The sequence below is a fragment of the Orcinus orca genome, chromosome 19 (genome assembly GCF_937001465.1).
Source record: "Orcinus orca chromosome 19, mOrcOrc1.1, whole genome shotgun sequence".
NCBI lineage: Eukaryota > Metazoa > Chordata > Mammalia > Artiodactyla > Delphinidae > Orcinus > Orcinus orca.
This window is the reverse complement of record NC_064577.1, coordinates 47,828,325-47,854,945: the sequence shown is the minus strand read 5'-3', so window position 1 is coordinate 47,854,945 and position 26,621 is coordinate 47,828,325. Positions and strand designations below refer to the sequence as shown.

Sequence of the window (26,621 nt, the reverse complement as noted above, 5' to 3'; positions counted from 1 at the left end):
AAAAAACTGCAGATGCACTTTTATAAATGTCCTTTCTGAAATTTACAGAGTTATCTGTAATAGTAGTTCTTAATATCACATCACACAGTTCCCTCGACTTGGAGTTTGAAACAACTGCCTTTATATTTTAGTGAACTTTTATTCTCCCCCACCCAACTGTTGAATCGGACATGAAAGACAACCAGATCCCAAAATGCTTCCTGTTGCTGCCTTTTAATCTTCCTCCTTCCTGGATTATCAGCCTTTTTCTTGAAGAATCTCCATTTCATCTTCAACCCTCCCCATCTCAGGGATACCCCGTACAGTCCTTTACCAGCGCAGCACAAATAGAAGCGTGGGGCTTTTGGCTCTGGGGGCAAATATACATTTCCCCAAACGCTTTTTCTACAACCCCCTACCACCTTCCGCATCACAGGGTAAACAGTTTTGGAGTACTCAACACTGGTATGCTGGAAAGACGGCTTCTCAAACATTTTAAAGCAGGAAATACTTTCTGGTTCCCCAATCCACGACCAGAGGTGTGCGCCAGAGTCGTAAACCGCATGTTGGTATTTATAGTTAACGAAGTGCAAGTATTGTTTTCACCTGTTTAACGCAGGCGATTCACTCATCTGAGTGGAAGAAGAAAGTGATTATAAATCCAGGGCTCGCCTGAGCACGTAGTCACAGACTGAAGGACCTATTCCTCCCAGCCCAGGGAAAAAGCAAAGAGGAGGGAGAAAATGCAACCAAGTCTCACCTTTTATTGATAACTTATGAGCAAAATAGAATTGTAATAAAAGTCACCAGCCGCGCACCACAACAAAGAGTAGCCCCTGCTCGCCACAACTAGAGAAAAGCCCGCGTGCAGCAACAAAGATCCAATGCAGCCAAAAATAAATATAGTTTAAAAAAAAGAAAAGAAATGGGATGATGATATATATTAAAAAAAAAAAATCAAATCAAATCACCAGCGACAAGGCCGTAACAAGACGGAAGGAAAGAATAGGTAGATTACAGTGGGTAGGGAAACCATAAGCTTTTCCTACCTAAATCCCTCTTTACCTAATGTTCCTAATAGAGAAAATATACTCTTTTCTGAGGTACTTACTTCAGTCATCAGAATGGACCCATTGAGAGGTTCAAAAACCTAAGAGATGTCCTGGGTAATAGAACTCAGCTGCTCTGCAAATAGTCAGACTAAAGTCTCAACATTAACAGCAAAAGCCAACACAACAAAATAAGAACACTAGCCACCTACCCAACCTATATCAGATGTGATAGGGACTGGTTTCCCTTGAAAGGAAACCCAGGTTTACCTTTTGAGATTAAATTAAAGTAAATAAATTTTAAAAAATGGAGTTGCCATCTTGCCTAACTACAGATCACATTCTAACTAAAACACATGCACACAACTACTTAAAAAAAAAAAACTTTTTCATTTCATCTTTCCATTATGAGAGAGAGGGAGTGAGAAAGGGGGTAGAGAAGCTTCTTTTCTGTAAGAAAAGTGAACTATGGAGACTAGAAAAAATAATAGGGAAGTAATTATTCGTTCACGATCACCAACTGACAATCCTCCTGGACTCCTTGTGATAAAGTACAGAAACCTGACCTTTTTGGCAGGTGAAATATCAAACACAGTATGAATAAACCACTTCCATTAAATTATCCTGACTTGGAAATTTCCCATTCAAATATTATTTTCTCTGTTGTCATCATTAGTACTTAGGAAAAAGATGTGCAACAGAAAACTGTGTGTAGTGTAACCTTCTCAACCCTCTCCTGTCCTTGACCTGAACACAGTGTTCAAGTTGTGAAAGAAACCACCAGGGATGGAAGACGATTCCATTCATCAGAGCCACCCACCCTAAGATACAAGCATCCAAGAGGAAGTTTACAGCCCTCTGGCCTAGAGACAGATGTCCTTTGGGCAACTGGACAGCCCAACATCACCATCTAACTCTGGTGAACATTTCGTAACAGTAACATTAAATGGTGATGGTGTCAGCCTATGTTTCCTCAGTGTATAGAGGCAGGTTCATTTAATGAGTCTACCTCCTGATTTGGGGATTACCTGCATAAATCTGCAAGCCAAAGTGAAAATTATTCAATAATGGTTAAGATTGGTATCACACAGTTATTTCTTGTTTTCATTCTTAACCTAGATGGTGGATAACCACAAGGAATAGTTCAGATTTGCAGAAATATAACAAGCAGGCTTCAGAGTCAAAACTGTAGCCAAAGTTATGTAGCTGACTGCCAGGAGAGCCCAATATAGCCAACTTGATCTTAGCATTCTAAGATTTGAAGGCAATTCAAAATGAAAAGATGTGACGTAATGGGTAATATTCTCAAGACATTAACTACTGTTCAGCTGGACGAGGCACCAATGCCAATATCAAAAACGGACTGGAAGCTTCTTCCAGTCACAGCTAGAATTTCTGACCTTCCAAGGATGTTGTGGGACAGATTAAACAAGAAATGTTAATATAACCCTTATTCAGTAAACCTGGGTTTACTGGGACTTTTCTCCATTATTTACACGTTGAACGAAATTATTTGCAGTTATGTTGGGAGGAAAAAGGAAGGAGGCTGATAGGCATTTTATTTATTTATTTATTTTATTTATTTATTTTTGGCTGTGCTAGGTCTTCGCTGCTGTGCGCTCTAGTTGTGGCAAGCAGGGCTACTCTTCGTTGCGGTACGCCAGCTTCTCATTGCGGTGGCCTCTCTTGTTGTGGAGCATGGGCTCTAGGCACGCAGGCTTCAGTAGTTGTGGCTCGCAAGCTCAGTAGTTGTGGCGCACGGGCTTAGTTGCTCCACAGCATGTAGGATCTTCCCGGACCAGGGGTAGAACCCATGTCCCCTGTACTAGCAGGCAGATTCTTAACCACTGCGTCACCAAGGAAGCCCCTGATAGGCATTTTAAATGCTCCCTGTCTGAACCAAATCAGAGGCTCACAGGCATGGCATTACTCCTAAGGAAGCATGGATTATACTACATTCGTGTGGACCACACCAGAAATAAGATAGAAGTAGTGAGGGGAAGACCACTCAGAATCAAGGTGGCTACAGGATACATACTTCGCCATCTAGACAGCTGTGAGGATGTTGATACTTTTTATTGATACAAAATTGCTCAATTTGGCTAAAGAGTCCCTTAAATATCTCTTAGGTAAACTTAAACAATGTTCTAAGCTTTTTTCTATAAAATTAAGAGATAAGAAGAACCTTCAAAAAATAAACTTACTTTGTTTTCAATGTGGCACAATGTTCCTCCAAATAGAGAAAACTTGACAGGACTTTAACATTTTACTTGATATTTTGCTCTCCAGATACAGCAAAAGATTAGAAGAAATTTGGTAGAGAGTCTATGAGGCAAGTTACCAGTAGGCAAGTTATGCTAACACCCAGAGGGGAGGAAGGCTTCCTCGGAGCAGCCCACATCCTGCAACACTGATTCACAGAAGCCTGATTTTCTTGATTCCCTCCCCCTAGGTTCCAAAGCCCCAGAAATCATCATCTAGTTCAGCAAAGCACACCATCAACAGTCCCACTTCTAGAAAGCAGAGATTGCAATGCTGGGCACATAACATTGATCAGGAAGCCAAGGTAAGCAAAAGAAAGGGGAACCAGCAGAGAACACAGCTGGGGGAATCGAATGCTACCATATCCAGTTGTTATCCATAAAAGAGAGTAAGACCTACAGAAAGAGAAATCCAAACAAGTAAAATGGCTTTTCCCAGCTACCACCATTAATGCAGATGTGAGGTGGAGGACCTGACCATTGCCAAAGCAGGCAGATCAGAAAGGAGCACTTTTCCAGCCTTCGTTCCTGCTCCCGAAGTCACTGCTAGCTGGCCCTCAGCTCAAGCATAGCAGTTAACTTCTTGATTTCCAAATCTCTGAGATGAGGGCAAAATAACGGATATTTCAAATGCAATTTAATGATATAAAAGCCTAGAGATGTTTACGAAGTTTTCCTTTGTTTTTTAAAGATAAATGTGAAATGCCAAAATAAAGAAAAGGACAAATCCATCTTTCTGGTTCACATCTTCAACCTTCCTCCTCCTCTCTCTACCCCCCCTCGTCCCTCCCCTTCCTCTCCCTCCTCCCTCCTTCCCTCTCTCGCTACCCCTCCCCGTCCTATTCATCTAAACCCAAACATTAACAAACAGCTCTTTTCTCCAAAGAGCTCAGCCTGTTGGAAAGAAAGTCTGGGTACTATCCATGCAGGTAAGAAGTAATCGGGATGACAAGGTGGGGAAAAATAAGAACAGCAGCAAGTCAGAGTCCCATTGGCATATGCCTGTCCTGACTGGCAAAAGCAGAAAGCAAAGCCTCAAACCAGTTCTCTGACAGGGCCCAACGCCCCTGCAGCACCCCCGTGTAATTACACACTTGAGTGACTGGACTCTGAAGAAAATTGAAGGCCTGAGCTCCGAACAGCTGCCATTTTCTCTCTCCATCACACCAGCGTGATTACTTGAGAAATGAACAGCCCCAGCTCAAAGCTACTCCAGAATTCTCAGAGGAAATATGGCTCCGTGTTCCAATAATGAGATTCTTAAGGCAAGCGTTACTTACAATCACTCCGCAAAAGGAGCGAGCCGAGCCCCTATATCTTACAAATTAGAATTTAAGAAACCCAGCGACAGTCTTAGACGATCATTACTCTTCTGCAGCTCCAAGGATTCTGGACTTTGGCCTATTTTTAGTGCATAAAAACTGTTAAGTCCTTAAAAAGGTAATCATAATAAAATGAAAACTCACCATAACTACCTTCCTAAAAAGGCAAATTTTACTCCATTTTAGGTCCAAACTGACAGATTCTTCCATACCCTCATCATTACCTTTTTCTGCCAGAAAGTCTTGGCTTTATCCAAATGAGAATTAGCAATCCTTTTATTAAAATTTAAGGAAAAAAATCTAATTAGTCAGATTTCTTCCCTTTTCTGATTGAGAAAAAGAAAATCAGCAGGTTGCCAGAGATAATATCACTTCTTTGCCGAAACCTATCACTTGGAGAAGTTGAAATATTACATTGCGCCGTTATTGTTTTTTCCTTTCAAATGCATTTTCTGGTTTCCCCACCATCTAGCCATTCTAGGGTAGCAAAGGTAATGAACTCTCCCTGTGATTACATATTTTTTTAAGTGGCTATTCTAAAAAATGTTACATCCTCGAGAGTTAGCCAGCTAGGCAGATAACTGAGTGAGTGGCACTGTTGTTAACCAGAGATGTGAGGTAGATAGTTTCCCTTCATTCCGAGCCATGAAATAAAAAACAGCAGTGAAGATTTATAGTTTTTTTCTCCTCCAAGAAGAAATGAGGGAATTAAGGTACCAAGAATGCCAATTCCACAAAGGGACAAGGAAGAAAAGCACAGGAGCAAAAAGGTACTATAGTCTCCAAAAAACACAAACATGCAGCAGCAAGGCAATTAATTGCTCGTGGGGTAGAGGGGCTCTAAGAATAGTCCTATTGTTCTCTGATTCCTAGAATTAACCCAACCAGAAAAACCAAGGAGTAGAGAACTTACAAATCATCTTCAAAAATCCTTAAGTCCACAAAAATTCTACCCACTGGTCACATGTACATCAGTCCTATTCACGTTTACTAGTCTCACCTCTCCTTCCCTCTTTCTACTAATTCTCATATTACTAGGTTATAGGGACAAAAGCATGTATCTACTACCAACACAATAATCCCAGCTTAGATGTCCATGTAAATAAAACAGAAAGGGACCACAGAAAATGAGGAATACATTTAAATTTCTTTGGTGGGGGAGGAACAGTACTACATTTCTAACAGTTGTTTTTTGTTATTCAGTTTTGGATGTGAGAGCATTCATGGAACAAACAAGCATTATAACAGAAAAGTACACTGGCTAGATAAGACTAAATTTTAAAGCTACTGTCACTAGTGACAAGAGGAATAAGGAAGCATGGGGCATCTCTAAGTAGAGCGAAGAGATTTGAGTTCCCATGTAAGATTATATGCACAATTGGCAGAACAGTCCTTTTCTGACTGGAGCAGGTTCCTTCAGGTCAAGGACAAAGACAGATAGGAGAAATTGTTAATCTACAACCCAAGCCCCACTCATCCCACAATCACAAAAGACAGGAGCTTCTCCTCTGACCACAGCCGTCACAAGGAGAAATGCTTTTTTCATATCATCAACCATCTTTACAGGTTCTGAAAAATGGTACTCACAATAAGCATTGTGACCAGAAGATTCTTCTTGGTGACTTGAGCATGAGAGAAGATGTAGTTCAGTACAGTGTTCATGTCACTCTTGTTCTCCTCCCGAAGGGCGAACACGCATTTGTCATAGTGACCTGCAAGCAGCAAAAAGAAGTGATCCTCACCCACGTATGCATGTTCACGTTTACATGCTATTTGTTTGTTTTCTAATGTCTCTACTTAGAAAACTGATAAGAAGTGAGAAGAAATACCGTAAGAATTTTCTTAGATGGATTTGTATAGAATTGGCAGTGTTGTTTAGTAAAAGCAACCCGAGGCTAAGAGTCAGGCAATCCGGTATAAGACCTGGGCTCAAAGCCTAGCTCTGCTACCAATTTACTGTATGCTCCTGGGCAAATCACTACCTCTCTAAGGCCTATTGTCATTAAAAAAAATTTTGACAGATCGGGGAAGGGTGCGTCTTACTGAGGAGCTGGGGATAACCCCAACCCCCTACCCTGACTCTAAACTCTCTTATTTAGCTTCCTGGAATGATTTCCTTAGAAGAGAGGGTTTGGCTGCTTAAAAAGAAATGTCAATACCATTAAACCCCAGCTAGAGATTCTGGTTCCATGTCTGACTCACTGAAAATGTTTCACCCTAACTAGGAGGAACAGTTTTAGCTCAAAAATAAAACACCAAACTTATCAATGTCCACAAGAAGGATGGCTGCTACCTCTGGAATCAACATTTTCCCCCGGAAGTCCATGAAGCAGCTAAGCAATGCCTAGGAATTCCAAATCCAAACTAAGGCATAGATCAGGGAGAACCTTGCATGAAGTCAAAAGGTCTGTGGGGAGAGTACAGTTATGTATATTTTCATTGGCCTTTCACAAGGCCACCAGGGGCAGGTTAGTTCTGCCTAGCAGAGCTATGTTTTGCAACAGAAGCATAAGCTTCAGGTATACTGTAGTGATATCTACCATGGGATACAAGTAATATTCAGTTCTTTAAAAACAGCTTACCTCAGAATTAAATTTCCAAGCAAAGGAGAATTAGTGTTTGAATAGTCTCAAGGGTCAGAATTCTATGAAAATAGTAAAGGATGATCACCTTACTTCAGCCTGCAGGTTAGGTTCCAAACCAAAACAGTGGCATTCAAACTGCATTACCATGGATTCCTCAAATACTGAATACAATCAACCAGGGCAACTCTGCTTTTATCTATTTTAAATATTAGAGATTGATATAAGATTTCTTTTCAAAATAAAACTAAATATATTTGAAAAACAGTGGACTACAATATTTAGAGAGCTGCCAATGTCATAAAAGACCCATTTAGAACAAAATGGAAGCTGTTTAAAAATTGGTTGTCCTATATAAATTCATATTTCTCCTGACCAAAACTTAGCTTTGAAGTGACAACAGAAATATATCTTGGTAACAGAAATCACTAGAACTGGGGGAAATAAAAAGGATATCTACCCAAGGAGAGGCAGTGGAGACACTAAGCAGAAAGAAAGCAATGATACCAAGTGCCTCTTTTTAAAAACTTTTTATTGTGAAGTATACATACAAAAGAATAAATAAACACCCAAGTAACTACCATCTATCTTCACAGAACATTTTTAGTATCTTTGAAGGATCCAGTGTGCTCCTCCTCAAAATCAACCGCTAAGCTGAATTTTAGGTTAATCATTCTTTTGCTCTTCTTTACACTTATCACAAATGTATACATAGTTTCATTCTTCCTGTTTTCAACTTGATAACAATGGAATCATTGTGTATGGATCATTCTGTAACTTGTTTCTTTCCCTCACCATTATGTTTTTGAGATTCATCTTTTGTTCATGTGTGTACCTCGGTTCATCTGTTTTCACTGCTGTAGAGTAATCCATTGCAGGAATATACTAGAATTCAATTATCTATTCTACTTGTGTATATTTGGGTTGTTTCCAGTCTTTTTTGCTATTCGTGAATAACACTGCCACAAACAGTACTGTATATGTGTCCTTAATAAACATGTGTAAAAGTTTCTCTAGAGTATATCATCTAAAAATAAAATTGCTAGGTTGAAGAGTATAAGTTCAACTCCATTAGGTACTGACAAACTGTTTTCCAAAGTGGTTGTACCAATTTGCATTTCTGCTTACAGAAGTGGTGGAAGATGATGTGAAATTCAAATTTTTGCCAATCTTACTGTGGTTTTGGTTCACATTTCTCTAATTAGTAATAAGACTGGACATCTTTTCATGAGTTTGTGGATTATTTATGCTTCCTCTTTGGTGAATTATCTTTATATCTTTTGCCCATTTTTCTATTAGGTTGTCTTTTACTTATTGATTCAAAGCAGTGCTCTATAGATTACAGATACTAATCCTTTCTTAATCGTCATGATTTGTAAATATTTTCTTCCACATTGTGGCTTGTATTTTCAGTCTTTTTATGGTATCTTTTCACTAACAGAAGTTCTTAAGTGAGGGCTTCCCTGGTGGCGCAGTGGTTGAGAGTCCGCCTGCCGATGCAGGGGATACGGGTTCATGCCCCGGTCCGGGAAGATCCCACATGCCGCGGAGCGGCTAGGCCCGTGAGCCATGGCCGCTGAGCCTGCGCATCCGGAGCCTGTGCTCCGCAACAGGAGAGGCCACAACAGTGAGAGGCCCACGCACAGCAGAAAAAAAGTTCTTAAGTGAGGTCAAATTACTTATCCTTTATAGTCTGTATTGCTGGTCTTTTTTTTTTTAAGTTACCAGTAATTAAAAAAATATATTTATTTATTTATTTGGCTGCACCCGGTCTTAGTTGCGGTACGTGGGATCTTCGTTACCAGCATGCAGGATCTTGGTTGCAGCATTCGGGATCTAGTTCCCTGACCAGGGATGGAACCTGGGCCCCCTGCATTGGGAGTGTGGAGTCTTAGCCACTGGACCACCAGGGAAATCCCTGTACTTACTGGTCTTATATGACAATATGTTCTCTGCCCTGAGGTCATAAGGATATTCTCCTAAAAATTTAGTAGCTTTGCCTCTTTAGTACATGTTTAAGTTTTCAGTTCATCTGGAATTGATTTTTGTGTGTATCGTCTAGGTTAGGGATCTTTTATTTTGGCAAATGAATAATCCTTTGTCCCAGCATCATTTATTGAAAAGTCTATCCTTTCCTCAGGTATTGATTTACAATACCTGCTCTGCTGTAAAGTAAGTTTTCATATATGCTTGTATCTGCTTCTGGGTTAATAGAACCAGTGTTCCATTGTTCTATTAATCTGCCCCTACACCAATATCACAATCTCTTCATTAATATGGCTTTATATTAAAACTTGACATTTAACTGGACAAATACCTCCACAGTGTATTTCTTCAGAAGAATCTTGGTTACCTTTCCTTTCGTGTAAATTATAGAATTAGCTTGACAAATTCCACAAAAATACACTAGTAAGATTTTTGTCGGAATGTCAATGAATCCACAGATGAATTCAGGGAGAATCAACACTTTGCAAATATATATTCCAACTTAAGGCCATGATATTTATTTAGATCTTCTTTATTATTTTTACTGATTATAATTTTCTCCAAAAGAGGTTGCACATTTTTTGTTAGACTTATTCCTTAGAATTTCATATTTCGTGTTGCTATTTTAAATGGAATATTTTTCCAAAACGCTCTTCTAAATGATTGTTCCACTATAAAACTTGAATTTTGTATATTGACTTTTGTATCCAGCAACTGTGTTAGATTTTAAATAATTCTAATAATAAATATGTGGATTTTTTGAGGCTTTCTAGGTAGACCTCATACCATATCTAATAGTGGCTGATTTACTTCCTTACTCCTTTCTAATCCTCATACCTTTTCATTCTTTTTCTTGCCTTACTGCACTGGCTGGGATATCCAGTATGATGCTGAATAGCAGTAATGATAGTATGTGTCGTTGTCTTATTCCTAATCTTAAAGAGAATGCTTTCAACATCTTACCACTAAGTATGATGCATCCTACAGATTTTTTGTAGGAGAACTTTACATGATAAAAAGTTCCATTTCATTCTTAGTTGGCTAAGAATTTATCATGAATGCATCTTAAATTTTGTCAGATACTTTTATCATCCATATCTTAAGATGATGGCCATGTTTTTTCCTGTTTTAGTCTATTACGTGATAAATGACATTAACCGGTTTTTCAAATATTAATCAAGCTTGCACTAGTGGGATAAAGCCAACTTCGTTGTGATCTATTATTTCACACATTGCTGCATTTAGTTTGCAATATTTACTTGAGTATTTCTCCTTGTCATGAGTGGGAGAGTCATCCTTTAAGGACTGGAAAAGGGAGCAAGACTGATAAAAGAAAATATTAGGTAATCTTTCAAATTCTATGGTGTTTCACTGCCATCTTGTGGCAGAAAGCAGTATCAGCAGTATGTAGCTTTAAAATCTTAGCCAGGGTATTTTAGTCAGAGACTTTGTACATCATTTAGTAAAGCTCTACAGAGAAAGCCAGGGATAAATTCCACCTAACTGATACACTGAAAAGCACTGGAAAATCTGAGCCTTTTTCAGAGGCCTGTGGTTCAATCCATGGATTAGCTGCTGAGAGGCAAGCTCTTTGGATAGGGTTTCTCAATTTCAGCCTGGTCATGACTCAACCAGCTCTCACTGTACAAGGTCAAGAAGATGCCAATCTTCTGCTAGAAAAATTTTCTCAGCCCTCTCCCAGAAGCACACTGGATTCACAATCTCATCAAGCTGTGTTTTGCTGTTGTTCTTTCTTTGGCGCTAGTGAGATATAGAGGTTTAATTTTTAAGGGACTGGTGAAAGGAGGAAGAGTTTGTTAATGTCAAGTGTTAGTGACAGGATGGACTGGCTCAGCTGTTGCTCAGTCCTCGAGGGAAATGTTCCCAGATACAGAGTCCTCAGGAAGGAACTCACCGTTCTGGAATTGCGTCTCTACTCGCAGGTACTGCCGCAGCAGGTCCATCACCACAGCCTTCATGTGGCCTCGGATACCACTGCGGTACCTGGGCAAACAGAAAAAGGTCCCCACTGAAAATCCTGACAGGCTAACACTGTTAAATAACAGACTATTACATAATAAACCCAGAGCCCAGATTTACTAGACTTTCTACTGAACTGCTTTCCTTCTAGTATAGGACAGGACAGGAGACAGCCTAGAATCAACTAACCAGATCAATTTAAACTCAAGTCTAAAAGAAATATGGCTACAGACAAGATTTTTTTTTTTTCCTTATAAAGGAATCAAGAAAAAAAGAGTGCAAAGCAAAACCAAAAACCACTTGATAGCCCTACCTACCAACACCCTGGTTCAGTCCCCATTGCTAAGTTGAAACGATCACCACACCCTTGAAGTGGTTAAGGGGTATCTGAAAAGTCTATGAATATCTTAAAGTTGAAAATGTCCTGTGAAGGTTCCTTTAATCCAACAGCTGAGTCCATAAGCTAAGGAGAATAAATATCAAATGGGGCCCTATGCCAGAAGAAAAATTAGAGGAGTTTCATGGAAATTGCAAGGAAAAAGAAAACGATGAGATTGCTGTGCCTTAATAACTGACAGAAAGACGCAGAATAAAGTCATCAGAAACACTGAGTATGAGAGCTAGCTCACGATTCTCAGATATTTAGTAGATATAACAGATTTTCTAAGATAGAGGTGCTTTCTAATTTCTCTAAGTCAAACCTGAAGTAAACCTCTTTGTGACTACTCAGAAGAAAGGAAGGTACGGGGATGCGCAGGTCTGGGAATCTGGAGTTCCATGTAACTACCTCTGCACCAGCTGGACAATGCTCTGAGTGTTCATGAAGAAGACTTCCCGTTCAGATTTCCGGTTCAATGTAGCTGCGTGGCTATCTAGGATGTTGGCAATCTAAAGTATAAGAAAGGGGAAAAAAATGAAGCCCAGCATAGTAAAAGGACCCAAAGCATTAGCCTGCATAGCATCAACACTAGGAATCTTCTTAATTGTAACATGACAGTTTCTATCTTCCACATGTTGAGAGTAGCTGCAAGTTACCTGGTATAGTTTAGGGGCCCATTCATGATAAATAGGAAAGCAAAGGGTAATAAGTATGCTGCTGAGATAGCAAGGAAGTCTCTGATGATAGAACTACAAATATCCGCCTACTTTAAATTCACAAAAATACTTCTAATTAAGGCACAGCCCCAAGAACAAAACTCTATGGGATACATGGCCAATATGCTTTCCTCTTAACCACAGATACTTTACATTTCACACACAGTACTTACCTTATTGGGCTTGTATCATGAAGCAGTTTTGTAAAGGGCACAATGATTAAACTTCAAAAGCACAACATCCAGACAGTAAGGAGAATCCAAACAGGAAGGAATCCTACAACACGAACTCTAGCATGGGCAGCCAGTAGAAAATGACAGTGTTACTCTATAAATACCTGCTGGCTGGGAAACTGACAGAGGACTGATGTGATGTTGCTAGCATACTGAGCCATTTCCTTCTTGATAGACTTCTCCACATTGGGGGGGATACGACCAGAGACACTGGTCATGATATCTTGCAGTTCTAGGAGAGGCAAGGAGGGATCTCTGAGGGTCTTCATCAACCGTTCAACCCAGTCTTTTACCTGAGAAGAAGGAAATAATAAAATAGGAACCAGACAAAATTAACACAATCCCCCAAATAAAATAATATATCTGAATTCACTACCATATAGTACAGGAGTACCGTGCTTTATTGTGCGTTGCTTTACTGTACTTCGCAAATATTGCATTTTTTACAAATTTCAATTTGTAAAACCCTGTGTTGAGCACCATTTTTCCAACAGCATTTGCTCACTTTATGTCTCTGTGTCACATTTTGGTAATTCTTGCACTGTTTCAAACCCTCCACCAGCAAAAAGATTACAACTCAATGAAGGCTCAGATGATGGTTAGCATTTGTTAGCAACAGAGCATTTTTTAATTTAGGCATGTACATTTTTTTAGACATAATGCTATTGCACACTTAACAGACTACAGTATAGTGTAAACATAACTTCTCTATGCACTGGGAAGCCAAAAAATTCATGTGACTTGCTTTCTTGTAATACATGCTTTATCGCGGAGGTCTGGAACCAAACCCACAATATCTCCGAGGTATGCCTGTACTTACTTTGAAATTGCAATATAAGCACCTAACATTGTCCTTATTCTCTGGTTTAAATCCCAATTACATGCGAAGTCAATAACAGAGATAAGAAGCAAGGATTTAAAGACTTCAAATCCCACAGCTAATGGTGGGAGAGTTTCGGATCAAACAGCTTTCTTTTTCTCCCTCTTAAAGAAAAATCCTTACGTGACTTTTAAACTATCTTAGAGAACAGGTATCCTATTATGTATACGCCTTCCCCCACACCACCTCCCCAAGAAAAGTGATTCATACCCTGCTGCTAAAGAAAGGATCTGGAAGGCAGTATCCATTCATCACGTTGACCAAATTATCCAGGACATAGTGGAATACTCGATGGAGCTTCTCGCCTCTGAGTGCTGTGCTCTGGATCCGCGGCAGACTGCCTGTGTGAAGCTCAGCCTGTCAATCCCAATGAGAGATCAAGTCATCCACTACCTTCTATTCAGGGTACAAACACACCACTGCAACTTAGATTCATCATGCAAAATCAAGACTCCTCTTCACCATACCCAGCTACAAGGAGAGAAGTCAACGGAGGAAGCATCATAAGGAAGATCACGGAATCTTAGTATCATAACTCTTACAAATTCTAGTTCCATAATACCAAAGGCACACATACAAGCCCTAAGATCGGGCTAAAAAGCTTAAGGAAAAACTGGAAAACCAAGGACTGAAATCACTTGCCTTTCCAAACTACTGTTACCGTGTAATCAGCTCTTGGAGAGCAATATTAAAAGTATCTTCCTACTCACCTGCTGGACCTTGCTGGGGTTGTCCAGCTGCATTTTGGCTATTACACAGCCCGGGTCAAGAGCTGCTCCAGGCCGCTTGACATAATGGATACAGCCAGACTCTGCAGCTGTTAAGGTCATTACCATCTTCATGACCTACAGTGAAAAATAAAATCTCTTAGGACCTAGCTTTAGGGATTAATGACAGCTACTGACACTTCCCCCTTCTATTTTCTACTTCCTTTCTGTTACTCTTGAGTCCTAGTCAATTCCAGCCAACTCTTGTCCCACCTTCCCTCCCATGGCCCGGAAGCCCAATCACCACCCTGACCTCGATCTCAGCATAGCACTGGCCAGCGAACACATGGCCTCCATCCTCCACAATGTACTGGATTAACTTCCCAGCAGAAGGTGAGCGCATCACCGAAGGGTCATTTTCCTTCTCAAACACACAGGTTTTGTTGCCAATCGTGATGCGATACCTAGGAGATAAGTGGGAGTATGTAAGTCAATAAAGCACCTCAAATTGTAAAAGATAATGGTAGGATAATGTCAATCTTAAAAAAAACCCCTGAAAACTTCATTCTACACACACACACACACACACACACACAGCATTTACTGGATCCCTTTTAAAAAAAAAAAAAAATTATTTATTTATTTATTTGGTTGCACTGGGTCTTAGTTGCAGCTCACGGGCTCCTATATTTGCGGCTTGCTGGCTCCTTAGTTGTGGCAGGTGGGCTCCTCAGTTGCAGCACGCATGTGGGATCTAGTTCCCTGACCAGGGATCCAACCCGGGCCCCCTGCATTGGGAACGCAGAGTCTTAACCACTGCGCCACCAGGGAAGTCCCTTGCATCTTTGTTTACGATGCCAAATAACCCAAATTTCCTTCAGTAAGGGTCAGATTAAATAAATTATGATACATCCATATAATGGAATAATATAAGACCATTAAAAAGAATAGGTACCTCCATCAAGAAAAAAAAATGAAGGTGATGCTGATGTAATAGCTACCATTTTTTGAACTCTTATTATATCACAGACAATGTTCTACAACCTTTCCATGTGTTAATTCAGTTAATTACCACAGCCACACTGCATGATTGGTGTTGAACAGTATAAAAGATGTTAAAGGAAAAAATAAGGTACAGAACTAAATGTTATTTTTATTTGTGGATATATTTAAAAGAAAAATAGTATGTACATATATGTAACTTGTATATACATACAAAATTTCTGCAAAAACATATGAGACTGTTAACAGTGGTAGCATATAAAAAGGGGAATTTATTTTTCATTGTCTGCCCACACAGGGGTGGCGGAGAGACAATTTTTTAAAATTCATTCGTTCGTTCATTCATTCATTCATTCATTCATTTATGGCTGCGTTGGGTCTTCGTTGCTGAACACGGGCTTTCTCTAGTTGCGGCAAGTGGGAGCTGCTCTTCGTTGTGGTGCGCAGTCTTCTCATTGCCAGGGCTTCAGTAGTTGTGGCATGCGGGCTTTGGTAGTTGTGGCTCACAGGCTCTAGAGCGCAGGCTTAGTAGTTGTGGCACACGGGCTTAGCTGCTCCGCAGCATGTGGGATCTTCCAGGACCAGGGCTCGAACCTGTGCCCCTGTATTGGCAGGCAGATTCTTAACCACTGCGCCACCAGGGAAGCCCAGAGTCAATGTTTTTAATTATAAATACTTCTTAATACTCTTGAAATTTTTGTTAAGTGCATGTACTATTTTTTTTTAATTAGAATAGAATCCACAAAAAGACCTTGAAAAATCCCAAGAGTTAGTGACTACTCAGAGAAAAGACTGATATACAATGACCAGCAAATGGACCTTAAACAGCCACTCACCTATCCACCTCCTCCTTCATGTATGTGGTATAACTGCTGCCATCATAGGACAAGAGCAGTCCTCCATCACTCAGCCGATGCACATCTACTTCCACACATGAGCCATTCATGATCACCACGTAGGAGTTCGGGGACTGTCGCGTCACCTGTAGGAAATGAGACCCCGAAGAGACAAGTCAGTGTGTCCCTTCCAGGGGGAGTCCCAGACAAAATTTCGGTATCTCAGAGATCTAGGTAAGAAAGCTCTGCAAGAGAGGAAGGAAATTCATGGCACTGGTGCTCTGAACACTAGTGTCTGTGGGCATGGCTCAGCCTTGCTGCAAGCAAACAGGGGGGACCTTAGATGCATCTCCCTGCTCTGGTTGCTCTCTGTCTCCTTTATCTCTTGGCTGCATATGTGAAATTAAGCAACAGCTAAAACATTTTCAGAGAATCATAAAATACTGCTTTGACACAAGGCTACTGACACTAATAATGACTATAATTTCACTAACACCCGGCCCTGCAGTAAACCAAACTTTCACCCCATCTCTTGACCTAAAGGAAGCAGGTTGACAAAGAGAGAGGCAAAAAGTACAACATTGGCTTCAGTGGGGTTCAGCATACCTTCAGTACATACTTGACTCCCTCATAGATAAGTTCAACATCTACTGTATTCAGAAGTGTATGAGCAGAAAGGACTTGACCCCTGAAAGAACAACAATATGAGAGACACTTCTAGAAAGTTCTAAAAGTTTACAAGGGAATCTCAAAGGTTATCAGTTATAGCATTTCCTGGAATAGTAAGACTGAAAACAACCTAAAGGACCATCATCATTAAGGGACTGATATATAAATTACAAAAAAGCCATATGATGGAATATTATGCAGCCATTGAAAAAGAAAGATGAAGCCCTTTATGCACTAACATGAAATACTCTCTAAAATACACTGTTAAATGAAAAAAGCAAGTGAAATTGTGTAGGACAGCTTCAGAGTATGCTACCACTTGTGCTTAAAAAAAGTAGGTGGTAGGAAGAAACAAATATTACATATATATGCTTATATAACTTACCATATGTCTGAAAGATTACAGACAGAAACTGGTAACTTGGGTTGACTACAGGGAAGGAAACTGGGTGGCCAGGGAACAGAGGTAAGAAGGAGACCTTTCACTACATACCTTTTTGTGCCTTTCTGAATTTTAAACCATGTGAATATATTATCTGTTCTTAAAAATAAATAAAATTAAAACTTAAAAAAATTTTGAGAAAAGCTCCAGTGCAATCAACCCTCCTCTACCCCTATCAACTGAATTTTATTTGGGGTCTTAAAAAATAAAGGCAGTAGGCCATGGCTGGGTGGAGGGGAAAGGCAAGGACATTGCCAAGGAAGGAAAGAAACACTATCTCTTAAGAAAGACTTTGATAATAATTAAAGGAGGGAGTAAAAATGCAAGTGAGGCAAGTTGTTAATAATGGGTGAATCTGGACAAAGAATACATAGAAGTTGTTTGTATTATTCACGCAATTCTTCTATAAATCTGAAATTATTTCAAAACACAAGTTTTAAAAATAAATTTAAAGTAACGTTAAAAAGGTAAGGGGAGCACGTAGAGGAGAGATTACGTGTGACATATCTGTACACCAGTAGGGAAACCATTTAACTAGGTTAGAGATTGCATGTTGAAGAACAGAAATGAGTATGGCTCGAGTGGTAAAAAGGCGCCATAGTATATAGGGAGTTGGAAGTCACTCTGAGGGATTTAGATCTGATACAGAAGGGAAACGTGAGCTGATGAAGGTTTTAGTGCGTAAGTGTAACACAGTGAAAGATTTTCATGGTAAGACTTGAACTGAAATCTCAGTTCAATTTTTAAAATTTTGTTTCTTTTCTTCCTTTCAGACACCTCAAAATGGAGCTGATGTGAGTCTAACAACACAGAAAGCATTAAAGTGCCTGTGATTAAAGTGCTATCAAATGATTAGCCTTGTGGACAATTCCTCCAGGGACTCAAAGGCAGAGCTCAGTCTTCAGAACCAGTGTTGGAAATGAGTTTAGCCCCACACATACTTGAGAGACTCATGAGGTCATCTTGAATATCAGCCTCAATTATTAATTCCTGAAATTTTACAGGTCATATATGAAATATTCAGGGTTCCTTGCTAGAGTAAAACACCAGATTTTCATCACCAGGGCTTGGAGAGATTTGATGCTTGTACAGAATGTTTACTTCAGCTGGACTCCAGTTTTTAAAAAGCAACCTATTCTAACTGTGGTATAAACCAATTTCTAGAATCTGCCCTTAGAGCCCCAAAATCATTTGCCATAAACTCCTACATCCCTTCTCTCCCCTGCCTCCATGGTCAGTGAATAACAAGTAGCACTCACAAGCTGCCAGGAACAGAGAGAAGAATAAATGGGCCTCTGAACTTCAGTCCTGCACTCAGGACCACTAGTTAGCTTGCACAGACTATGAGAAGCAAAGCCTACCTCTCTAAGGAGTGAAGGAAGTTGGAGATGCTATTCCGCAGGCTCACATCTGCCACGTGCAGAGCCCCACACACAACTCCCAACATGGTGTCAGGTCGCTCTGCCTGAAAAGAAGGAAAAGAGAGCAGATCAAAAGCAGGGTCACTTGGCACCATGGCCCCTCAATTTTAATCAGGCTCAAATGTGCTGTGAAGAATCAGCTACCATTGAGAGTCTCCATCCTTATTGTCCAACTGATTTTTTTTTTAACATTTACTCTTTTTTAAAAGTATTTTTTTTTAATTTTTATTTATTTTATTTATTGATTTTTGGCTGCACTGGGTCTTCGTTGCTGCACGTGGGCTTTCTCTAGTTGAGGTGAGCAGGGGCTACTCTTCATTGTGGTGTGCGGGCTTGTCATTGTGGTGGCTTCTCTTGTTTCAGAGCACGGGCTCTAGGCATGCAGGCTTCAGTAGTTGCAGTACATGGGCTCAGTAGTTGTGGTACGCGGGCTCAGTAGTTGTGGCTTGCGGGCCCTAGAGCGCAGGCTCAGTAGTTGTGGCACACGGGCTTAGTTGCTCCGTGGCATGTAGGATCTTCCAGGATCAGGGCTCGAATCCGTGTCCTCTGCATAGGCAGGCGGATTCTTAACCACTGTGCTACCAGGGAAGCCCCCAACTGATTTTTGAGACAAAAACACATTTATTTTTAGAACCTGAATAGAGGTCTCATTTGAATAGAAATAAAAAACACCTTTCCCTCCACCCTCCCAAGATTTCCACTGAGCCAATCGAAGAGTAGCTCAAAAACAAGCTTTTGTCACAAATAAACTTCAAAAGGTACAAAGATTTGGCTACCAATAATCTCAAAGAAAAATGGTGTATAACCAAACTTTGGACCTCCAGCTAATTTACATGAATCTAACAATTTTATACAAAATCTTGAGTAATTTATATTAGCCCAGCGATTCAGGAACAAAGGGTAACTTCTGTTGATTAAAATGAGGCCCCTCTCATCAGTGCTTGGTAGATAGATGTAGAAGTTGGTAACTCTGAACCAGATTTAACATCAAGTGAGGAAAGAGAAAGTATTTCAATCCCTGCGTGCCTCTCTTCAAATATACCCTTGGAAGTAATACTACAACCTATAAAGTGACTGTGTAACACAGGCACAAGAACCCTTACAGTGCTAAAATCACACTGACACCTAGATTTTTCCACATAGACCAAGAACGATTCAGATTAGAATCAAATAAATTTTATCTAGCAGCATGGACTGATCACACCACAAGCCTATAAAAACCCAATCCCAGAAGTTGTTTGTGTAAGTGGAGAAATACACACCTGTACTTTTTCTGCTATCAGTCTGTCCAGCCAGCCAGTGTCAATTCTATTCATCTGAAAGCTTTCAGTCTCCAACAATTTGATCAGGTATTCGACTGTAGTTCGAAAGTCGCCCCGGATAGATAGTTCCTTCAAAGCCACCACCATGTTTCTGGGAGAAGGATAGAAGCAGATCTGTTTCAGCAACAAATGTTCTAGTGTTTTTCAATAACTTTCAAGAATTGTTTCATTCCTTTAGAGTTTCAGGAGGCGGGGGAGAGAGACAGACAGTTCCAAGAACAAATGAGGGTGCAGATATATATGTGCTTATTCCAGATAGAATTTTCAAGAAGTCAGCAAACTTATGAGTCTGATTAATATTACCATAAGAGCATCAGCAGATCACATACATTTCATTACATGGAATACAGAACAAATTATCTGCAAACCACCCAGTTTTCACTGTTCCCATCATTCCATTCATTTATTGCTGGCTAACGAGAATTAGGGCATAATTCCCCCCTCCTTACACCTTTTTTATTTTATTTAGGTAAAGTTTACATTTAATAAAATATACTTAAGTATATTGTTCAGTGAATTTTTACAAACACTAATACCTTAATTTAAAGGTTTCCATACAATGGAGGTAACTGGCTGGGGAAAGTCAGGTATTATTAGCCTGACACTGCATGTGAGAGTGGTGGTTTTTTTTAAGCTGCATTTTAGCCATCTGTGGAATGACTTGCTCATTACTTTGATTACTTTCCAATTAAGTGTTAAATGATCTAACTTTAACAAAATTTCAAATACCATGGGGTTTTTCCCTGTATACTTCTGCCCAGTGTTATGCTGAACAGGGCAGGTCCCTACTTCAACAAATATTTATTATGCATCTCACAGACTCAAGACACATACTAGACTCTTAAGGGAGAGAGAATGTGGAGACAATAATCACTTTAAAAATATATGACAGGGCTTCCCTGGTGGCGCAGTCGTTGAGAGTCCGCCTGCTGATGCAGGGGACACGCACGGGTTCCTGCCCCGGTCCGGGAAGATCCCACATGTCGCGGAGCAGCTAGGCCCGTGAGTCATGGCCACTCAGCCTGCGCGTCTGGAGCCTGTACTCCGCAATGGGAGAGGCCACAACAGTGAGAGGCCCACGTACCGCAAAAAATTAAAAAATAAAAAAATATATATATATATGACATAATATCATAAATACCAGTAGAGAGAGATAAGCAAAGTGTGGAGCGGTTCTAAGAGGGGAGAAAATCCACCTCCCTATGGTTTCATAAAGAATGTGAGATCTGACATAGAAAACAAACTTGTGGTTACCATAAGGGGAAAGGGAGGGGGGAGGGATAAATTAGGAACATAAGATTAAGTGATACAAACTACTATACATAAAATAGATAAGCAACATGTTTTTACTGAATAGCATGGGGAACTATATTCAATATCTTGTAATTACCTATAATGGAAAATAATCTGAAAAGAACATATATATATAACTGAATCACTTTGCTGTACACCTGAACTAATACAATATTGTAAATCAACTATTCTTCAATTAAAAAAAAGAAAAAGAATGTGGGATCTGAAATGGGATAAAAGTTAAGCTGGGATTATGACTGTGACAGAAATATTCTTCCAAGTGGTCCAGGAGTTCTCAGCCTAGACCATTATTCCGTTTCCCACCTCTACCCTCCTCTCTATGCCCTATCTCAGCCTGGCTTATTCCTATACATATTTCAGATATCAATCTAGAGGTCACTTCCTTTTGCGAAAACATCCCTGACCCTTTCTGGACTGAGTTAGCTGACTCAGCTCTACGCTCCTATAACACCCTTATGTAATCCCACTATCAGAGACGGCACTTCCTACACTGTGTTCAATTGCTTATTTGCCTCTCGTACTCTGGATCATAAAGTTCCATGAGGGCACAGACCCTATCTTGATCCTCATTATATTGTCAGAGCCATTAGATATTCAGTAAATATTTGTTAAATGGAGTGAATGAATGGATGGACAGAGGGAGTAGCAAGAACAAAGGGAAAAAGGAAATAAATTAGGGGTTGTGTTCAGGGAATGTTATGATTGAAGCAGAGGGTATGAGGACAGGAATTAGGGGCAAGTCCATTCATCCAACAAACATCTACTGAGTGCTTACTATGTTCAGGGGACACAGCAGCAACAAGACAGACACGGTCTTGTTCTCATGGTATTTAGATTACAGTCTGCGGGAAATATGGGTTAGGGCTATTCTGGAGAAGAATATGAACACCAAGCAGAAGAATATAGACCTAATATAATGAAGAAAGAAGAAACAAACTCTGAGCTGAAGAATGAACTTTAGCATGGTATTAAGAAGCAAGTTTAGGGACTTCCCTGGCTGTCCAGTGGTTAAGACTCTGCAATTCCACTACAGGGGGGTGTGAGTTCGATCCCTGGTCGGGGAACTAAGATCCCACGTGTCACAAAGCGCGGCCAAAAAAGAAGGGCAAGCTTATTGTAGAGACCATAATTTTCATATGCTAAACATTAACCTGGTAGCTTTACACTGTAGAGAAATGTACAGAGCAGGTCAGGAAGTAAGGAGCAAGGCTTTTGGAGCAGGTCATAAGACATGTCCTGTAGAGAATGCTCAGTGGCGTGCCAATCAGGACTGGAAACCTAAATACCAATAGCGGCCACTCTGGGGATGTAAATGAGTGAGGCAGACTGGACGGGAGCTGTGTGGACTAGAGAGTTCGTGTTTCTTCTAAAGGAAGCAGTCACACAAAGCTTCAGTTAACTTTTGCCAAGTGGAATACAAAACCAACCGTCATCCCGTTCTTTTAAGGGAAGACAGAAATCCATGTATTTACTTCAATCTCCCAATTTTTAAATATTGGTGATTTAAAAAAACTAACACTCTACAAGACAATCAAAACACATCTGTGGCTGTGACTAGTCGGAAAGCCACCAATTTGCAAGCTCTAGTGTAAACCTTCTTCACTTTGGCAAAGCAGGATAGGACTGAAAGAAAAATAAAAAGGCAACTTTTATACCAGATGGTTTTGCTGGTAGCATTGCTTTAATTCTGAAAACTCCACTTATAGTTTTGAATAAGTGGGAAGAGTTGTAGAGGACAAAATAGAGAAAATTTGAGGTTTCCCAGCTTCTAAACACATTATTAAAAACCAACATTATTAATAAATACTTACTGATTACACAATCTATGTGTGCAGTTTAAAGGTCAAAGGAATAGTATTAAATACTTGGTTCAAGTAAATAGACAATTAAAAAATAGAACTAGATCAATTTTGGATAGATCTTCTAAAATATCTAACCTGTCAAAATTACCTCCTAGAGCCCTACTTTTCAGGCAAGCAAAACTGCTATTAAATATTTAATGTTTACGCTCAATAGAATATTAACTAATACCTATGATATACCAGTTATATTATACGCTGTGTGTATATTTCATAGCTCACTGAGGTCTCTCATATAAGCAATGTGGACAGTCCCCTTATGCCCTTTTCATGTAATAAGCAGTTTCATTTTATTATTTTAAATGGCTACGGGACATTTACAGCTATACCTTTATTTTGATGACAAATAACAGGTCTTATCTCTGACATATGTCAAGTTCTTGGACAAGAATCTACCTCCACCCCCAAATGACAACACCATTTCTATAGAAAAATATGATATTTTTAAAGCAATCAATTTTATAAGTTTATTAAAAACATTGAAAGCAAAAATACTTGAAAATGCTCAGGGCAACAGACAGAAAAACATCTGCCAAACACTGAATAAATTTAATACAACATGAATGTAAGTACAGTCAAAGATATATTTCTTCAAGAAGGTTATTCATATTAGTACTTTTATAGCAATACATGATTCCCATTCCCATGCTCACACCTTCACTGAAGATTAGCACAAGTTTATTCTCTGAAATGCAATCAAATGCTATTATACTCACGAAATTGCTTCCTCTCGGTTTTCTCCCCAGGAAAAGCAGTGACCGAACTGAGAATCAGCAAATTCATGAAGTCCCCCTGCAGCAGCAACACTGAAATAGCCCCAAACGTTCTTATTGCTGCGGAAATTCAGTTCCTGAACTGTTCCTGAGCTGGGCTTAAAACCCTATTAGAAGATTCACAGATATAGAGAACAAACAAGTGGTTAACAAGAGGGAGAGGGAAGGAAGGAAAGGAAATATAGGGGTAGAGGATTAAGAAATACAAACCACTATATATAAAATAAATAAACTACAGGAGTATTGTACAGCACAGGGACTATAGTCAGTACTTTATAATAACTTAAAATGGAGTATACTGAATCACTATGTTGTATACCTGAAACTAATATAATATTGTAAATTAACTACATGCAATAAATGTTTTAAATCAAAAAAAAAAAAAAACCCTGTTAGAGAATGAAGAATATGAGATGATATTATATTTCCAAGGAAGAGAACGTTCATATACTCATTGTTCAGGTTCTGTGTAATCACACACACACAAAAGCAGAAATGATACACAAAAATCATAAAGGCTTGCGAGCCAATGTCCAGTGCTACAGACCCACTAAGGACTCTACAGTGACTAAATAGGTCTAAGTGACCAATGGAACAGTGATTACTTATTTGTCTGCTCTTATGAAGCCTCTATGAATTTCCTTCTCCAGAGGAAGTCCCAAGATATTTCAGATATGCCCTCAGATAGCATCTTAATATTAAAGTTCACAGGGAAAAAAAAAGTGTAAACCTTTTAAGTGATGGGTTACCTCATCTGGATTTTCACTAGTGATCCGAGCAGCAATAACGTGGCCCCTTGGGCAAGGAACATGAGCAGAATTTTCAAAATCAATGGGAGCATCACCCCAGGGAGATACCCCATACATCATACGGATATCCTTGATTCTATACAAAGGGATCCCCATGGCAATCTGAAAGGTAATAAAACACACATCACTCATTTTTCAGTTACTTGCCTTAAAATGTGGAAGCTATCAGATTTCTCATTTCAGTAGCCACCACCTAAAACACCCTATTTTTATAGCCTGCATCCTACATCATTGAATAGGTGACTCTAAGTTACTTGAAACAAAACACACGTAAGGTGTTAAATACTCCCCACTCCTTAAAAAGTCCCCAAATCCCTAATGCAATAGACACGAGCTTCCCTCTAACTGTCATTTCCCCATCCAGGGATCAGAATGAAAATATCCAAGGGAAGAGTCAGTGTCAGTGGCTCTCCAAGTTCAGACAGCTAAGAAGTCCTAACTATGTCATAATTACTTCAAAATTATCGCCACAAACCACTGGAGAAAGTATGTAAATCTTTATTTACTGGGTTCCTTAACAGGGACCACTGGGGACCAGAAGGGGTTCTCAATGTGGGCAAAGAATATGTTATTTACAAATAATATCAAACTTCATCATGAACTATTACTGCTTCCCATAGCATTTGTTTCCTGGGCTGAATGGAGAAAATAATATTGACAGCCAGCACTTTAAACATTATAAAAATAAATGTGTGCTGCCACACTCTTGCCATGAACAACCTCAGCCACCACTCTAAGGTGGAGTTGCTTCAATTTAGAACACTAGGAAAAAGGAGTAGAGGACAATTACGATGTTTTTAAGGTTTCCTACAATTTAAACAACTGAGTAAAGCATATTATTTGTTAAGTTTCTTTCTGATATATGACATTTTATATCAGATGTGTCTGGCTAAAAAATAATAATATTCCTAGATTTGTACCATATCAGGAAAACCAACCCACACATCCCAAGCCATAGAGTGCAAGAGATGAACATTACACGAGACTCAGATAAGGGGCGTCTTCTCTTAACAGACGCTGCTTGAACCAGTTTTGCAGGCATCGCTGACATTCCAAACTTCTGTAAGCAACTCTCTGATCAAGAGCAGGGTGACTCACCTGGAGCTGTGCCGCAGGGAGGTTGACATCGGCCACCATCTCTGTACAAGGGTGCTCCACCTGTAGCCGAGGGTTCAGTTCCAGAAAGTAGAAGCTGCCGTCCTGGCTGTAGAGGTATTCCACAGTCCCAGCACTCACATAACCAACCATTTTGGCAAGTTTCACCGCACACTCAAAGAAGAAAGATAAGGCAACATAAGTATGTCACCTTGTCCAGCTGATGGGCTACTACTTATCAATACCTTCTCCCTCTCAAAGAGCCAGTGTTTATAAAGGCTTTTAGCCATGTGAGTGAATTTCACCCTCTCTGATTAAAACACCATGGGAGATTCTGCATTGTACACTTGTTCCTAGTATTTCTAGTATTCTTCCTAGAATACGAGAAATTCTTCCTAGAAACATGGCTGTCCAGCTAGAGACTAGATTTTCTACCCTCCCTTAAAGCAAGTGACTAAGTTTTAACCAATGCAACGTCAGCATTGGTGAGTGATATGCATAATCCCTGAATCATGTTTTGAAAAGGAATTGCTTGTCCTCTATTCCTGGCTTTTCCCCTTCTATGGACTAGAACATGGTCATGACAGTGCAAGCCCGTTTCACCATGCAGATGAGAACATACTAAGAATGACAAAACAAAACAGAAAGAACCTGAATCCCAAGATGGTCTCATGGAGCAGCATGGTCCTACTGGTCCTGGAGAGATCACCTCAGATTATGATTGGAAGGAAAAATAAACTTCTATCCTATTGCGTGGTTGTACTTTTTTGGATCTCTTTATTACAATAGCTTAACCTGTACCCTAATCAATACAGAAACTATTAAATTCAGGTAGGATGCTGATATTTAAAAAAATTAAAGCATGTGATGCTGACTTAACAACAGGGTAGCAGCTCTCAAGGAAACAGATGCTGCAGACTGGAAAACTGGTGGCCTCCTTGTTAGGCATAAGAAAACATTTGGGAAACGGTCTCCTACAATAACTTGGAATGCGGACAAAACACC

General features: G+C 39.8%; 1 protein-coding gene across 17 annotated transcripts in view; it reads right to left on the bottom strand.

Annotated features, from left to right (window-relative positions):
- Positions 1-26,621, bottom strand: part of ACACA (acetyl-CoA carboxylase alpha) — a 283,052-nt gene that overhangs the window by 137,789 nt on the left and 118,642 nt on the right. For all 17 annotated transcript variants that reach the window (XM_033431572.2, XM_004271716.4, XM_033431570.2 and 14 more), the window contains 14 exons: positions 25,620-25,790; positions 24,462-24,623; positions 23,656-23,819; positions 19,707-19,857; positions 18,385-18,488; positions 16,519-16,600; positions 15,913-16,058; positions 14,388-14,538; positions 14,078-14,212; positions 13,578-13,724; positions 12,592-12,780; positions 11,947-12,047; positions 11,095-11,183; positions 6,199-6,323 (listed from right to left, as the gene is read on the bottom strand). In XM_033431572.2, coding sequence (XP_033287463.1) covers positions 6,199-6,323; positions 11,095-11,183; positions 11,947-12,047; positions 12,592-12,780; positions 13,578-13,724; positions 14,078-14,212; positions 14,388-14,538; positions 15,913-16,058; positions 16,519-16,600; positions 18,385-18,488; positions 19,707-19,857; positions 23,656-23,819; positions 24,462-24,623; positions 25,620-25,790 — 1,917 coding nt within the window. The remainder of the gene's footprint in view (positions 1-6,198; positions 6,324-11,094; positions 11,184-11,946; positions 12,048-12,591; positions 12,781-13,577; positions 13,725-14,077; positions 14,213-14,387; positions 14,539-15,912; positions 16,059-16,518; positions 16,601-18,384; positions 18,489-19,706; positions 19,858-23,655; positions 23,820-24,461; positions 24,624-25,619; positions 25,791-26,621) is intronic.